This window comes from Centruroides sculpturatus, unplaced genomic scaffold (genome assembly GCF_000671375.1).
Source record: "Centruroides sculpturatus isolate CEXI.00-Female unplaced genomic scaffold, Cexi_2.0 scaffold1822, whole genome shotgun sequence".
Lineage (NCBI taxonomy): Eukaryota > Metazoa > Arthropoda > Arachnida > Scorpiones > Buthidae > Centruroides > Centruroides sculpturatus.
This window is the reverse complement of record NW_019392617.1, coordinates 5,945-23,936: the sequence shown is the minus strand read 5'-3', so window position 1 is coordinate 23,936 and position 17,992 is coordinate 5,945. Positions and strand designations below refer to the sequence as shown.

At 31.1% G+C, this 17,992-nt stretch overlaps 1 protein-coding gene and 2 long non-coding RNA genes across 3 annotated transcripts; all 3 read right to left on the bottom strand.

The window, feature by feature from the left end:
* Positions 1-9,824: 9,824 nt before the first annotated feature.
* On the bottom strand, positions 9,825-10,839 carry LOC111617722. The gene is made up of 5 exons (XM_023359010.1): positions 10,668-10,839; positions 10,449-10,522; positions 10,293-10,373; positions 10,121-10,192; positions 9,825-10,047 (listed from the first exon to the last, which is right to left on the bottom strand). Exons 1-5 carry the CDS (start codon positions 10,774-10,776, stop codon positions 9,970-9,972), a joined length of 414 nt encoding a protein of 137 aa, XP_023214778.1. The 5' UTR covers positions 10,777-10,839; the 3' UTR covers positions 9,825-9,969.
* A 2,555-nt stretch (positions 10,840-13,394) lies between these two features.
* On the bottom strand, positions 13,395-13,754 carry LOC111617719. The gene is made up of 2 exons (XR_002755469.1): positions 13,705-13,754; positions 13,395-13,630 (listed from the first exon to the last, which is right to left on the bottom strand). It is a non-coding gene; the product is annotated as an uncharacterized LOC111617719 (long non-coding RNA).
* Positions 13,755-16,537: 2,783 nt separating this feature from the next.
* On the bottom strand, positions 16,538-16,894 carry LOC111617718. The gene is made up of 2 exons (XR_002755468.1): positions 16,668-16,894; positions 16,538-16,588 (listed from the first exon to the last, which is right to left on the bottom strand). It is a non-coding gene; the product is annotated as an uncharacterized LOC111617718 (long non-coding RNA).
* Positions 16,895-17,992: the final 1,098 nt, after the last annotated feature.

Below are 17,992 nucleotides of genomic sequence, written 5' to 3'. Positions count from 1 at the left end.
TCTATCTATCTATATAAATAAAAATGTAATGTTCGTTTGTTCCTACCGATTCCTTTGAAATTTTGACATAACGCTGCATTCGAATACGCATGTGTTTTTATATAACATACGTGTCGAAATTCCCCCCACTGAAGGGAAATGGTTAGGATTAAGGCTTACCGTAAAGAACTCTGCTTCTATTTATACTATTTTAGATGCGGTTTTTTGCGTTTTAATAGGGTACGTCAACAGAATGTACACTAAGAAGAAATTTTTCGAAAAATTTCCCCTTCCCACGGGGAAGTGTTATAAATTTATAATAGATACATTTTGAGCCACAACAACGCGTGGCGGGGTCTGCTAGTCACATATATTTCTATAATATTAATTCATTAAAAAATCTTATTACATCTAATAATAAATAATTTATAACAAAATTTAAATTAATTAAGACTGATAAATAACAGAATATTTCTTCAGTAATATAATACTTATTAATTTCAATTAAAATATTGCTTCAAATATTGCTATTTAAGTAAATACAAGATACAGTACATACATATAAGTTTATGCAAATGAACAGTTTCAATTACTGTACATTGAAGACTGAACAATAGGAAGGCTGTTTTACTTTCCAGGATGTTATGTATACATAACATCCCGGAAAGTATAGGGATCGTGTCAATCTTGGTCCTCGAAGTTGAGACGTCCTGAAAACCAAACATGTCAAAAAATAGGAGGGAAAAATTATGGATATTTGTGTGTTGGTATCTATTTCGTTTAATATCTCGGGATAGGGTAATGATGAAGGAACGAAATTTGGCATGGTAATTTGTCTGCAGAGGGCATCGATGCTATTAAATTTTGGTGGTTAAAGGTTGAGGTGAGGGGAGATAGAGGGGTTATGTGTCATATCTTGAGAAAGGTCTGACTTAATGAAAATTTTACTTAATGAATGCAAATTATTAAAATTTATAATTTTTATAAGGTTTCACAGTCAAGCTTTTTAACATTTTATAATAAAAATCTCATATCAGATGGCGCCATATATAATTTTATTTATTATGGTTAATAATATAAAATTTATTTTTTGAAACAATCTCATAACACCGAGGAAAGTTACACGACTCGTTGCTGGATTTTTTTATCAATCATTTTATCTATCTTACTAACTTATAAGCTATTTTTTAAAAATCTATTTTTATCTCTTTCTTATTGTAAATTTACGATATGCTTTGTATTAATATTTCATATGTACAGTACTGTACTGTACATATGTATATTTTATGTGTGTATACACACACATAATAGAATATCCCTGTCTCTCTATTCTTAGCTTTTGGTCGATTTTCTCCAAATTTTTCTTGTTTATTCCCCGAGACTCTGAGTAAAATATAGACTTTCATGAAACCTGGACACTCCATTCCTCCAGTGCCGTCACTAGCCATTCCTGTGCCCTGTGCAGGAATTTGCATTTAGGCCCCTTAATTAATTAGGTTTGGAAAAGTAATAAACAAATACATGCATTTTGGGCCTCTCTTCCAAGTGGGCCTTGTGTGGGTGCACCTGTTGCACCTGCCTAGTTACGGCACTGCATTCCTCTCTTGATTTTATCCTCCTTATTAATTCCTAAACCCTTTGCCCGATCTGCATCAAATTTTTCATACTTATTCTTTGGATACTTGAAAAAATAGACTTCCATGAAATCTGGACTACCCATTCTTCTTATGCTTCGATCTCCTCGACACCTGGTGATAAACATAGCGATGGTAGACTAAAACAACAAAATTTTTGATATGGTTTTCATGTTAACGTTTATCCTTCTTATATTTTAACCGGACAATATCCGACTAAAAAAATAATAATAATAATAATTACAAACGCTTATAAAAATATTAACTCTAATAACAAATTTCATTATTCCTAAAACTTGTGGAATATTTTCATTTAGTTCAAATCCAGATAAACACTGTTCTGCGAAAATATACGGCTGTATTCATAAAAGTACAAAATAAAGAACGCGTTAGTAGTTCGACCGGAACTGTCTCTACACTCGGTGTGGAACTGTTCCTAGTAGTTTCGACTCAACGGTTCCTTTCGAACGGTTCTGATCCGGAACTACCCACCTCTAACACGTGGCACTACCTTTCAGTTTATACAGTAAGCACAGGCATTTACCGTCTAACTCTGGTTTGCCCTGTACAGTATGTATATAATATACAGACATAATTCATTGGAGACGCTACCATGTTCTAGATTTAATGGAAATGTTATAAATTGAAAAATTGATTAGTATGAAACTTTATCAAAATTTTATGTAATTTAAATCTGTTGTTACGAAATTAATATATACTTGTACAGGTAGTGTTGTTTATTGGGCTGCAAATTGAAAAAATTGTAGACCTATAAATTCCCACTGTCATCCGTCCACGAAAGAAATAAATGAAATTCAAGATCAGATATGAAAAGCTTACGGCAGGAGGTCCCGATTGAAATAATGTGAACTTACGATGTAAATCCGAAAGTCAAATTATTTCAATTTAAAAATTTCCTCTGAAAGGAGTTATATAGATGACTGGTATGACTCTATTTCTGATAGGGAAAGTATGATGAGTAAGCGCTTGCTAACAGGAAAAGAATAATGTACAGGGCTTTCCCCTGTAATTATTCTTTTCCAAGGCACTACTAATTTGAGGTGAAGAGCATATATTTTAACTTAAATAAATTTAAAAGATGTGGTTAAAAATTGCAGCACGACATTGTGACTATATCACAATAAATAATTGCTCGTTTATAAATTATATTTATATATTTAAAATACTCTTGAACATTACACTATTTAAACGCAGATTGTTAATACTTCACTTACATCAAACAAATACTTTTGTCAGTTGCTTCCCAGTTTTCTCTTTCCACTTCTGTTTTTCAAAGTTTATCGCATGCAGGATCTTTCAGAAAAGCTTGCACCAAAAATTTATTCTTTCTGAGATGTGTGCAGCCGAAAGCGTCACATCCAGTCATAGCCTGAAAATTATTAAAGTGTAAAATAAGTTAAACTATACAACATTTTACCTAATTAAAAGAAAATCAGTATATAACACACTTAAATACTTCTAATTAATACAAATATACGGTGTCTTGTATTTAGCCGAAATATTGTCTATATATTTGTAATATCACTATAATATAATAAAATACAAATATAATAAGATAAAATATAAAATTACATCGACCACGCGCTATACATCAGATTTTTACGAGCCATTCTTGATCATATGATGGTAAACCTGAGGCATCCTTGTAGTTTAAACATTTGCCAGTCAAGCTTGATTTATAAATTTCGAACTTTTCCAAACTTAATGTCAAGGTCGGTGAACGCACCGGTGTAACAATCCTGGCCTCAGTCCATTCAACTATCGAACCATCTGTTTGCACCACGCTGGATAGTGCTGTGGAATAGTGCCCTTTGCTTACGTCGTACGTACATATGATTTTTAAGCCTTTTGTTGAGGTTTCTGGTGGTGACAAATACATACTCTTTGTTCAATCGTTCTTTTTATTTTATTTTGTTCTACTCTATTTATTTTGATTCGTTCAGTTTATGTATTAAATAGGTTAGTTATATTATTTATACAGTATTTTATATTTTGATTTTTAACCACAAATGATTGAACCGTTTTAAAATCGATTTTGTTATTGCATATTGGTTTGATTATAGAACGATTGTAAACGTTCTAGTAAATTGATAACCTGATGATAGCTTGTTGATTAGGTTGAAAACGTTAGTTTGTAGTAGTAAAACGATTCTCAGCAATAAGATGTGAAGGTTATGCAATATATCAATCGTAAAATTTTGGATTTTATTTACTTATTAATTATATTAATTAGTAATATGAATAATTTGTTTACATTTACCAAAACGTTAGTGTTATGTCTATTAGAGAAGACACGCTTCACTGCATGCATCTGGCATGATTTTAATGTGAATGTACTGTATATGTACTGTACAGACTCTATTTCACGAATACAATAAATATGTATAAAAAGCAATTTAATTTGACCCCTTAACAATTTATATTTCAGTATTACACGGGTTAGTTTGTAAGCGAAGCAGACCATAGAAAAGATGAGAAAAGTAGAAAATTATGTTATCTAGCCGTAAGTAGCATATTTAGTTACTAAAGTGATACACAGCACGATCTTATAAAATGGCTAATATTTGAAGGAAATAAGTAGCTGCATATTGATGAGAAATAAAATGCTAGTTTTAAATTAATTGTTTGGCTTTTTTAACTCCATTTAATTTCATTATGTATTTTCACTGCAAGACAATTATCAAACCTGTAAATCGGTTTTCACTGCAAAGTCTCCTTGTTATGCAAGTATATTCTACTTTAGTTACTTTTCGTGATAATTGTGTGACTTTGAGTTACTTTAATTAAACGTATAATTTTTTTGTCTAATTATGCTTTGCAAATAAATACAATTTTATTCAATTAGCAGTATGTTTATTATTATTATCTATTATAATCTCTGAATACCTGTCTACTAACATATCTTTTAATAACAGAAAAAAATTTAACGATCGCACAACCTTTAAAGCAGCTTTATGGTTCTCTGCAATGGCAATAATCTTGTAACATGTAACAGTACTTATGTTTTTCTTTTCTCTCAATCTATCACGTTATAAGTATGCATGAATGTGGATTTCATAAATAGTTCGATATTATCGTCGGTAGACTTTGGAATGTATCATCCACGTATAGATGAACTTTTAGAAATTATATATCAAAATATTTTTAATGTGTAATTTGTAACACTTCATTTACTTCATTTATAGCTAATTTGTAAGTTTAAAATATTGTAGATGAAATGGCAGTAGCTGATACAGTGGTGAAAGAATACAGAAAGTAGTTATGTCATATATATATTATACCTTGTATACAGGAAAGAATAAGCAACCGTTACTTAAATATATATTCAAAGGAAGTGGGGAGGGGAGAGAGAGGAGGGAGAAGGGTGGAAGGGATGGAAGGAAGAGAAGAGAGCTCATATGCGTATGTCCGAGTTCGTTTGTTAGACATAATAAGATACAAAATACACTGATTATGAGACCAGTGGCACATTAATGAACACACATTTACCGTATTTCCTCGAAAATAAGACATCTCCTGAAAATAAGACCTAGCGCATCTTTCAGAGCAAAAATTAATATAAGGCACTGTCTTATTTTCGGGGAAACACGGTAGGAGCGCATGTACAGAATTTCTACAATAATACAAAGTTCCTGATTTAAAATGCAAACTACAACTAGTGCGGCTGCCTGTCCGCTTATAAATGCTATACAGTGGACAGAAAATAAGAACGCGTAGAATACAAACCGACGCACAGTAGACAGTAATATACAATAGTAAAACATTATGTAGATGCTGTCCCTATGAGACATGCCTAAGTATTGGCGTCTTGTGTGCCAGGTAATGTTTTTTCTTGCTAATCTTGCTGCACTTTACTGATGACTTTCGGTTCAAATCTGACGAATGCCGTGTAGATTTCCTGTTGTTGAGAAGGGATTTGAATGGACAGGGCCATGCAATTTGTAACCTGATGGAAGAAGTGATCAAAGCCCTGCGAATATGATCGAATCGCGGGCAGTCGAAGATAATGAGGGTAGGATCCTCCAGAGTGAAGTTGACACAAGGGCAGGAGCCTCTGTCCTGCCTTAAGAACCGGATGAAGTACAGCTTGAACCCACCATGTCCAGTGATGAGCTGGGTGACGGAGAAGCTGGGGACGAAGTGCAGGGGACAAGGAAAGGCTCACGCACCAGTTCCTTGTGGAGGTTACCCTACTCTGGATCACCTCCAGAAGGAATTGGTGCGTGAGCCTTCCTTTGTCACACGATTTTCAGTAGTCTTGCCATATGCTGTTAAGGGTATTGGATATCCGATAATACACCGAGGATGGAAGGATGCGGTAGTAAAAAAGGTTACCCTTCTCATAGGCAGCCTTCTTTGCCAGAAGGTCTGTCCTATTGTTACCCTTGCCGCTATGACGCCTAATTCAGTGAAATTCAAGAAGAGTATTGGGCCAGTACTTGGGATGGTATTAAACGAGTCCCTGATGATAGGGGGTGAGTATTCCCGCCCTTAAGCTGTAATAGGGTCAACCTAATGTCAGAAATAATATTGAAGGCGCTCAAAATGTTCGTGAGGCTCTGCTTGTCAATGAGCTGAAGGGCCTTGATGATCGCCAGAGATTCTACTTGTTTGACACTGCAGTGGGCAGCCAAAGAGAGCCTCCCTTAATGAAAGAAGCGCTTTCCCTCATCCACCACTACAGCACACCCGGTCCCTGACTGATTCCTAGAACCATCAGTGTAGATATTAAAGCCACGAATAGTGCTATTGCCATCCAGATAAAAGTTCACATTAGGAAGGTCTGCCAGGTGAACAGGTTATGGACAGAGACCCGATCAACCGCCAGCTAGAAGGTTCTTTCTCCAAGTTCGAAAAGGGGGTGGGTAAATCACTAGGCTGGAAGAACTTGTAGGTAGTATTACCCTGCTGATTCCCGAGCAAATGAAATTGCCAGTACCTCCTTTTTAATGGCCAGGTCGATCGGTGTGAGCCCTGCAATAATCAAAAGGGCTTCGTTAAAAGAAGTTCTGTTCCCCTTCACCACAGCCAGAGCAGCTTGCCTTTACACCGCCAGCAGCTTCCTCCTCACATGTACCCTCGTGGTTGCCTTGTCCCAGACTTCACACCCGTAGGTGATGATTGGGGCAATGGCACCTTCATATAAAATCCTTGTTGCCTTAGGACTTAGGACCCAGATGTTTCAGGAGATGGGACAAAGGCGTGAGTAACAAGAAGGGCCTTGTCATGAGCATACTGACTGTGTGGGGTCCAATTAAGTTATTTTATTAAATTTAATTGCAGCAAGTAACAGTTGGTTGATTATCTTGGAAGTGTCCAATACTTACTGTAAAATGGTCGTTTCTGACTTGTATATTTTTTATGCGTTTTTATATCGAAATTTTACTTTTTGTGAAGTAAACATTTTCGTGTAGCAGTAAACGTAAATCTCTGAATGCGAAAAATTCGCAATAAAAACGAAAACGTCGTTTTCACTCGTTGTTGCAATGGCCAACGTTTCTGTTTTCTAACGAATAGCGATAGTAATGAGGTCCTTGATCAGCATGCCGGTGTCGGTTTCATTCGTCTCGATCTTAAGAGAAGCAAAAATATCCAGTTTCCAATGCATTACGAAATTGAAATGCTCAAAACGATGAACGATGTTCGACGGAGAAAACAGCAAAACGAAACGGTTAGCAGAGTGCAGTTTCGATTCAAATGCTTCTTGGCTATATCCCAGCACGCTCCCACTGCTCCACTCTGCTACAAGTAGTCTATCACTATCAAAATTTAATATCATCAACGCTCTTTATACATAAGCTACAGTGCCGAACTTCATTTCTTAATTTTTATACTATTCTGAGATATCAAAGAAAGAGAAGCCAACAGACACACACAGACACAGACACATACAGATACAAACCTATCCATTGAACTTTTTCTCTTTTATTGACTTTTCGGGTTTAAGAAGTCACAATACACACAGATTTACAAAAATCTTTTTAAATCAAATCCGACACGATCCCATAATATACTTTCTATGGCTATATATAGCATACATAACAGCCGAAAAAGTGAAAGTCACAAAGACTATTTAATATTCAAAAACGTTTTACTAAATGTGCTAGTTTTTTTCATGTTAGGTGATTGTTACTTATGTTAATAACTCCTGTACTTTTTGTCGAAAGTATCTGAAATTTTGCATGGAGGTTTGTGCATTAAATGGATTGATGCTATTTAAATTCTGGTGGTTAAAAGTAGAGGGGAAGAGGCAATAAGAGGGGTCGTGCATCATATCTCCAGTAGGGTTTGACTTAATGCTGATTTTACTTACTATTAGCAGTTAAAGTTAAGATTTTTTCCATTTTATAATAATTAAAATTATAAAATAGTTTTTAAAAATAAACTATCGTAATAGGTAGCGTTATTAAACGTAGCCTTGGAAAGTTTAGAGACTTGTTGTTGGATTTTTAATAGTTTGTTAACTAAAAAGACCAATTCGGTTACTTAAACACTAAGAGTTCGGTCGTGAGCTCACGCCTCGCCACGTCAGGCAGGCCTTATAGAGTTTTCTGAGTTTTCTACAAGCGTTTAACGCCTAAATAAGATCAATTACCCTTAAAAGATTACCCGGAAGGCATTTCCCTGGCTCTTTGCAAGAAATTTTATATGATCAAGCAAAAAAGCTTCGACTGGCTCTCCGGAAGCGATTACTCAATGTTATCATCAATATCACTAATATCATTAATGTGGGAGAAATAATAAATAAATTATGCGTGGCGCCATCTTTTATCAGGTTTTATTTAAAATTTTTTATATAATTAATTATTAAACCATGGCACAAAGCTTAATTTTGAGAGATAGGGTGAGTATTAAGTCCGAACCCACTGGAGATACACTCGACTCCCAATATCTCTCACACCCCCAATCTTTAATCAACAAAATTTAATAGCTTTAATCTTCTTAATGCACAAACCATAATGCAAAATTTCAGAAACTTTTAACAAAAAGCACAGGAGTTATTAAGCTCAAACAGGGTGAACAAAATCGTGCATCTCACACACAATCTTTAAGAGCTCAAGATATAAATTTTCAAAATAAATTTAAGAGATATCATTAAGAAATATTAAGAAGAGTAAAGCACGAAAAATGTTTTTTATAAAATAAATAAAAAGAGGAAATATTTAATATTATTTTAGTAGACGTACGACAGTAGGCTTTTCAAAATGAATAAAATTGTTAGTTACAATATTGATCCATCTGTTGCTTTCTTTCCTAGAAAAAATCATCAGACTCGAGAAAGCACAATTTTTTTAATTATTGAGTAAAACTATCAAGTTTCTTTTGATATAAATTCCAGTTTCAGAAATAATTGAATTAAGTGGTGTTAAAAATCCTTTCATTTTCTTTTACTTTGATAAAGTAATCTTCTCATTGTAATAATTGATTGTTGCATCAATTATTAATTATTCTTATCACAATCCTACATCAAGAAAAAGTTTTTTATGTTTATGTTTTACATTTATGATTCAAACAAGGGAACTATAGTCAATCTTGTGTGTATTATACGGTATATTTCGTTGCCGTATAATACTAATTTTGCATTAATAACCGTATAACCGTATAATATTAGTTTTGCATTAATTCTATCGGTTTTGAATAAACGATGCTGTTTATTGCAGGTTAATTTTAAGACAGCATAATTAAATTATGTAAACAAATATTATAATTATTGTATTTTCACTTGAATATATTGTGATTAATTTAATAACGACAATACTTTAAATGAACAAAGTATCATTCATGTTTAATCTTTGAATGTTGATACTTCTTCTGANAAACCAGAATATCTCCTACTTGCATATTTCTTATACAATCACGCTACGCCAAAATCCTTACTTTGTTTAGAAGGTCACTACTTAAAATATCTGGAAGTTTGGTACTTCCAAACTTCACACGAAACGTTCAAGGAAGACTTTTCGTTCCATTTATGTAACTTTGTCTCTCACTAAGATAACTCTTAGCAGAAAAATTAAGAGACTAATTACATAAACTACCCCGATATAGCGCTAGTATGTACACGTACTTATTTTTAAACTGCATTGATGCAACCCACCTCTAACATATACAACATTATTTAGTTTGCTATACGTATTATTTAGTTATAGTAATTTAAAGAAGCAAAGTAATTTTAAAAAAAATATACTTTTCGTAATGCAAAACTGTTTATTTAAAATTTTCTAATTTATTACGAGCAAATAGTAAATTTAAAAACAAATTATTAAATTTTACAAGAATTAATTACGCACATTTAATGAAAATTAATACATGGCTCAATACTGGGTAAACTAAACAGCTACAAATCGTGCAATTCAAGATTGTTTTTTAAGGCATTTTCCACGGCACAATTCTGAAGCACATCTTTGTCAACATCCTAAAAATAAAAAAATTGCAAATAATTAAGTAGAAATAAAAAGATTTTTGTTTATTTTTTATTTTTAACTTACGATTTCATATGATTCATCATCCAAGTCCAGCTCTTTCAAACAATCTTCATGCGATTCTACCATTGCCTGAATCTACGAAATAGAAATTATATTCATTACACTTTTGTAATTGTTTATGTAAATATATTCATCAATATTTATAATTATACTAAAACGAATGAAATTATATTACCTCAGCGTATGGTTTGCCACATAATTTAGTCATAAGGTCAACAAAGTTATCTTCATCAAAGCATCGGGCAATATCTGAGAACTGACAAATTATATTTGAATATTAATATTTATATATCTTAAAAACATTTTATTTAATTATATTAAAATAACTAACCATTTGCCTATCCTTAAAGGACATACTCAAGTCGATACAATTCAATATAATACTTCGAACTATTCCTTCAAAACCTGAAGAACAATATAAATTAAATAAAAGTGCGATTGTAATACATTTTTATATATTTAAAACTATGAAATGTTTAAAAATCTCTCTGAAATTAAGATAATTTATACTTAAAATTTGAGAATTAAATACAAAACTTCTCACGCTAACCACAAAATTCGACATAAAGGTCATCTATCTGTCCTGTCATTCTAAAGCCATTGGTGGCACCTACATTACATGCGATCACTCCTAAAACAAGCAAAATGCAGAACTTCATCTTGCACTTCTTGCAAATAAAGGATTTATTTTTAAAATAAATTGGTACGTAATTCTCGGTTATTTATATTTTCTTAAGCAATTAATCACAGGAAAAGCAATTAACTTATGTACTATACATTAAAGGAAACGTTATAAAAAACTGTTTCCTTTCTTAATTTAACTTTCAAAGAAGGAAAATTGTTAAAATTTACACAAATATAAAAATCAAAAATTACTTTAAGTTCTGAAACAAGAGTAGATTTTATTTTTAAAAATTAAAAAAAAAAAACGATTTTAATGATCAATTTATTCGAGGTTGAAATGAGGGATGGTTAGGATAGCCAAACCCCGCCACATCCATCATAACAATGCATTTATACATACACGTATAATTAAATTCTATAAATAATTATGTTTACCGGGTTTCGGGGTGGGAGAAACGGTGGAGCTGGTTCGTGTAGAACATTATTTAAATACAATGTCATGCAACTTAGGTGTATACTCACAGTTTCGGCCTTCTACTTTAATTAGAAGCGAATGAAATTTAAGTCGCAAGATTTGAAGATATGGTAGAAAACAAACTAAATAAANTTTTTGTCGAAAGTATCTGAAATTTTGCATGGAGGTTTGTGCATTAAATGGATTGATGCTATTTAAATTCTGGTGGTTAAAAGTAGAGGGGAAGAGGCAATAAGAGGGGTCGTGCATCATATCTCCAGTAGGGTTTGACTTAATGCTGATTTTACTTACTATTAGCAGTTAAAGTTAAGATTTTTTCCATTTTATAATAATTAAAATTATAAAATAGTTTTTAAAAATAAACTATCGTAATAGGTAGCGTTATTAAACGTAGCCTTGGAAAGTTTAGAGACTTGTTGTTGGATTTTTAATAGTTTGTTAACTAAAAAGACCAATTCGGTTACTTAAACACTAAGAGTTCGGTCGTGAGCTCACGCCTCGCCACGTCAGGCAGGCCTTATAGAGTTTTCTGAGTTTTCTACAAGCGTTTAACGCCTAAATAAGATCAATTACCCTTAAAAGATTACCCGGAAGGCATTTCCCTGGCTCTTTGCAAGAAATTTTATATGATCAAGCAAAAAAGCTTCGACTGGCTCTCCGGAAGCGATTACTCAATGTTATCATCAATATCACTAATATCATTAATGTGGGAGAAATAATAAATAAATTATGCGTGGCGCCATCTTTTATCAGGTTTTATTTAAAATTTTTTATATAATTAATTATTAAACCATGGCACAAAGCTTAATTTTGAGAGATAGGGTGAGTATTAAGTCCGAACCCACTGGAGATACACTCGACTCCCAATATCTCTCACACCCCCAATCTTTAATCAACAAAATTTAATAGCTTTAATCTTCTTAATGCACAAACCATAATGCAAAATTTCAGAAACTTTTAACAAAAAGCACAGGAGTTATTAAGCTCAAACAGGGTGAACAAAATCGTGCATCTCACACACAATCTTTAAGAGCTCAAGATATAAATTTTCAAAATAAATTTAAGAGATATCATTAAGAAATATTAAGAAGAGTAAAGCACGAAAAATGTTTTTTATAAAATAAATAAAAAGAGGAAATATTTAATATTATTTTAGTAGACGTACGACAGTAGGCTTTTCAAAATGAATAAAATTGTTAGTTACAATATTGATCCATCTGTTGCTTTCTTTCCTAGAAAAAATCATCAGACTCGAGAAAGCACAATTTTTTTAATTATTGAGTAAAACTATCAAGTTTCTTTTGATATAAATTCCAGTTTCAGAAATAATTGAATTAAGTGGTGTTAAAAATCCTTTCATTTTCTTTTACTTTGATAAAGTAATCTTCTCATTGTAATAATTGATTGTTGCATCAATTATTAATTATTCTTATCACAATCCTACATCAAGAAAAAGTTTTTTATGTTTATGTTTTACATTTATGATTCAAACAAGGGAACTATAGTCAATCTTGTGTGTATTATACGGTATATTTCGTTGCCGTATAATACTAATTTTGCATTAATAACCGTATAACCGTATAATATTAGTTTTGCATTAATTCTATCGGTTTTGAATAAACGATGCTGTTTATTGCAGGTTAATTTTAAGACAGCATAATTAAATTATGTAAACAAATATTATAATTATTGTATTTTCACTTGAATATATTGTGATTAATTTAATAACGACAATACTTTAAATGAACAAAGTATCATTCATGTTTAATCTTTGAATGTTGATACTTCTTCTGAACCTCTTGACAATTCTTTTTAGAATTATCAGTGAAACTTTTGTAACTGATGTTCTTCTATGCAACTACTTCAATTTTTTATACATTTATAGTTCGAGATCAAAGTAAAGTATATATTTTTTAAATCATTATAATTATAATGATTTAAAAGAAATATACTTACTATGATCTCGAACTACAAACCAAATTATTAAATTTTAGAATTAAATTATATAATTTAATCGTTATAAAAATAACATTATTAATTAATTACATGTATCGAGAATTAAGCATTTATTCTCTTTATGCGAATATTTAACATTTACATTCTTAATTATTTTATTAGATTTTTATATGTAATTAATTTATATTATTTTTTAGATATACAGAAATAAAAATAGACTAATTCATAATACAAAACTGTTTATTTAAATTTTTCCAAATTAACACACGCTAATTTTAGATTTTGAAAGAGATTGTTAAATTTTGGAAGAATTAATTACACATATTCAATTTAAAAAAATTCATGGCTCAAGATTGGGTAAAATAATCAGCGACGAATAATCATAGATGACTACGATAATGTTTCTTCTATTAAAATTTTTCACTGACACATTCAACTACCGCAGCTAAATCTACAGACTGAAAATATAAAAAATGCAATTAATTAAAAAAATTAAAATGTAATTTTGTAATTGTTTTTATTTTCAACTTACCGGTCTATCCAACTCATCCAGGTTCAAATTATTCAAACAGGCCTTATACGGTTTTTCCATTGCTATAATCTACAAAATAGATATTATATATATTATATTTTTCATAATTCTAAACGCTGATATATCAATTTATTTGTCTAATTATATTTACCTCATCTAATGTTTTTCCACATATTCTATCTATGATGATATCAAATCTATCTTCATTAAAGCATTGGGCAATACGTTTATACTGACTAATTATATTTGAATATTAATATTTGTAAACTATTTATTTACTTTTTATTTAGGCCACGCGTTGTTGTGGCTCAAAATGTATCTATTATGAATTTATAACACTTCCCCCTACAATTCCAAGTAATTCTTCTAATCCGTTCGGGAAGTTCTGAAAAATAAAAGTTTACTGTACTTTTCTATATCCAAGCTGTGAAAATGTTTAATTCTTTCCACAACGAGCATAATTTAGAGTAGGATGGTGCAAACTATTTAAGGATTTTCTGCTGGTAAAAATGTTAACCGCAATATAATCTTATCTAACTTAAAACAACTTTTTCGTGCATATACTAATTTATAAAATATCCAAACAATAAATTTATTATTAAAATAATTATCGCATATAAAAAATATTGGCTACGTGTTCAATTATGGCCGATTGTGTGGGATAGAATAGAACGTTGTACAAATGATGGTAGGGACTATATGGAACAACAAAAAGCATAAAAAATTAAGTGAAACTTTTTATTAAAATTATTATTATTCAGTGGAGTTATGAAAATTCCCTTTAATCATCCGATTTTCGTATAAGGACTTCAACGTCAAATTTATAAGTAAGAATATTAGACTTGTTTGCGACTGTCAAGACATTTAGTTTCGTTTAATTCTGATTAGTGGCGCCTGATTCTATACAAGGTATGCATCTAAATACATGTATCAATTGTTTTTAATGGTGTATCGTCGTTTTCTTAATGAAAATTTCAGTATTTTTTTTCACGAACTAATAGGAGACGACATATTATAAGTTACGTTCTATCAATCTCTGACTGGAATAAAATAGATTTCAAAAGACTTATTTATGTAGCGTTTATTACATAAATTTTAATAATCCAGAATTTGCGTGAATATCCTATGTTCCGTGACGTTTCTTAAGACTCTTTTTATAACGCTCAGTTTGCAGAAATTTTATGTTTTAATGAAAATGTGGGTCTCGTTGTAATCAGAAAGAGGATATTCACGATAAACTTCGGTAAAGGAAGGTTTAAAGGATAGAAAAATTTTAAGTCATAACAAAGCTAATGCGTTAATTGAAACGTTATAAAAGTGGCCAAATGTAAAACGTTTGCTTCGCAATAGAAAGCACAACAATTATTGTGGTTTCTATTGCGCCTAAAAACAATTGTTACGAGTCCTAGAAGAAAAGTAAGTAAAACACTTTTTAGCTAAATGAAAGAGAATTGTCTGAGAAATGCTTTCACCTGTTGAGTTTCTAGAACTTATCATATTTACGGTTTATGAGAATGCTTGCTGACAGTGTTCCATTTCGTCCCGTGCTCCGTATCGTCCCATTCTACCTTATATTTAAAATTTGAGGATTAAATAGAAAATCTCTAATACTCACCACAATAGAGTTTCAAATTTCTCTTCTTTCTAAAGCCATTGATGGCACCTAAATTGCATGCGATCACTCCTAAAACAAGCAAAATGCACACCTTCATTTTACACTTCTTGCAAATGAAGGAATAATTTTTAAAATAAATTGATAAGTAATTCTCGGCTATTTATATTCTATCCAGCAACCGCTCACAGGAAAAGCAATTAACTTATCTGTTTTATAATAAAGAAAACGTTATAAACACTGTTTCCTTTTTACTCTTGAAAGAAACATTGTTCAAATTCGAAAAACAGAAAATTAAAAACTATTTTAATTTAACTAAGATAAATAAAACTAAAATTTTAAAAATATACGATATAAACGTAACAGATGATTTTATAATTCGTACTTGAATAGAAATAATTTCGTTATAAAACATAATAAATTATCAAAATGCATAAAAATATTTAATTCAAAATTACGTAATAATTATTATGTAAAATTTAATATTTTATGTATATTAAATTTTAAAATTAATTTCTATATATGATATTTACATTACATGCTCTTCGTACAATACAGTACATTTATTATCTGATAAATAAATTTATTATTTGTTTTAATTTTTACATAATTTCAGTCTATTATAATTAGTAATAATTTGTTTAAATCGTTAATAATAATTTATTAACGTTTTAAACAATCTAATCGAGACGGGTTGATAATAATAATACTGTAAAAACAATCAACGCAGAGCCGAAACGGTTAGAAGTTGAAAGTTGAAATTTGTTACACAGTTAGGGTACGTCACGAGAACGCACACTAAAAAGGAATTTTACGAAATTCTCCCCTAGGGAGAGAGGGACAGAATTAAGGTTTCGACAATGGAAGTATCAACAATGAAAGTATCAACAATGGAAGTGTTAAGAATGGAAGTGTCAGCAATGGAAGTGTTAACAGTGGAAGTGTTAAGAGAAAGGGACGTGCAAGTTTTACCGACGCAGATGCAGTTTTTTTTTTTTGTTTCTGCGAGAAATCGAACATTTTTTAACCCATCTAAAAATTTTCTAATTAGTCTGGAAACAGGAGGACTTAATTCTTGCATTCGTTGAAAACGAGTAAGATTGACTATAACTTAATAATCTTAATCTTCGCTATCGTTACTTTTTGCCCGAGCAGCGCCGGACCTATCTGCTATTATATTATATAAGAATATATTTATATTCTTCAATAGCCTCAAAATTNCATGACGTCAACAAAACTATCTTCATTAAAACATTGGGCCATACCTTTATACTGACAAATTATATTTGAATATTAATATTTGTAAGCTATAACTTAAAATTTTATTTAGTTACACTAAAAATATGCTTACTGTATTTCTTTCGTCGGATGGCAAATTATCCTCTATACAATTCCAAGTAATTCTTCTAATCCGTTCGGGAAGTCCTGAAAAATAGAAGTTTAGTGTACTTTACTTTTCTATATGCAAGCTGTGAGAATGTTTTATTCTCTCCAAAACGAGCATAATTTAGAGTAGAGTATTCTCCTATAATTTACAATTTAAGGGTTTTCTGCTGATAAAAATATTAACTGCAATATAAACTTATCTAACTTAAAACAACATTTTTGTGCATATACTAATTTATAAAATATCCAAACAATAAACTTATTCTTAAAATAATTATCGCATATTAAAAATATTGGCTACGTGTTCCATTATGGCCAATTGTGTGGGATAGTATGGAACATTGTGCAGATGATGTTAGAGAATATATGGAACAACTAAAAGCAACAAAAATTAAGTAAAACTTTTTATTAAAATTATTATTATTCAGTGGAGTTATGAAAATTCCCTTTAATCATCCGATTTTCGTATAAGGACTTCAACGTCAAATTTATAAGTAAGAATATTAGACTTGTTTGCGACTGTCAAGACATTTAGTTTCGTTTAATTCTGATTAGTGGCGCCTGATTCTATACAAGGTATGCATCTAAATACATGTATCAATTGTTTTTAATGGTGTATCGTCGTTTTCTTAATGAAAATTTCAGTATTTTTTTTCACGAACTAATAGGAGACGACATATTATAAGTTACGTTCTATCAATCTCTGACTGGAATAAAATAGATTTCAAAAGACTTATTTATGTAGCGTTTATTACATAAATTTTAATAATCCAGAATTTGCGTGAATATCCTATGTTCCGTGACGTTTCTTAAGACTCTTTTTATAACGCTCAGTTTGCAGAAATTTTATGTTTTAATGAAAATGTGGGTCTCGTTGTAATCAGAAAGAGAATATTCACGATAAACTTCGGTAAAGGAAGGTTTAAAGGATAGAAAAATTTTAAGTCATAACAAAGCTAATGCGTTAATTGAAACGTTATAAAAGTGGCCAAATGTAAAACGTTTGCTTCGCAATAGAAAGCACAACAATTATTGTGGTTTCTATTGCGCCTAAAAACAATTGTTACGAGTCCTAGAAGAAAAGTAAGTAAAACACTTTTTAGCTAAATGAAAGAGAATTGTCTGAGAAATGCTTTCACCTGTTGAGTTTCTAGAACTTATCATATTTACGGTTTATGAGAATGCTTGCTGACAGTGTTCCATTTCGTCCCGTGCTCCGTATCGTCCCATTCTACCTTATATTTAAAATTTGAGGATTAAATAGAAAATCTCTAATACTCACCACAATAG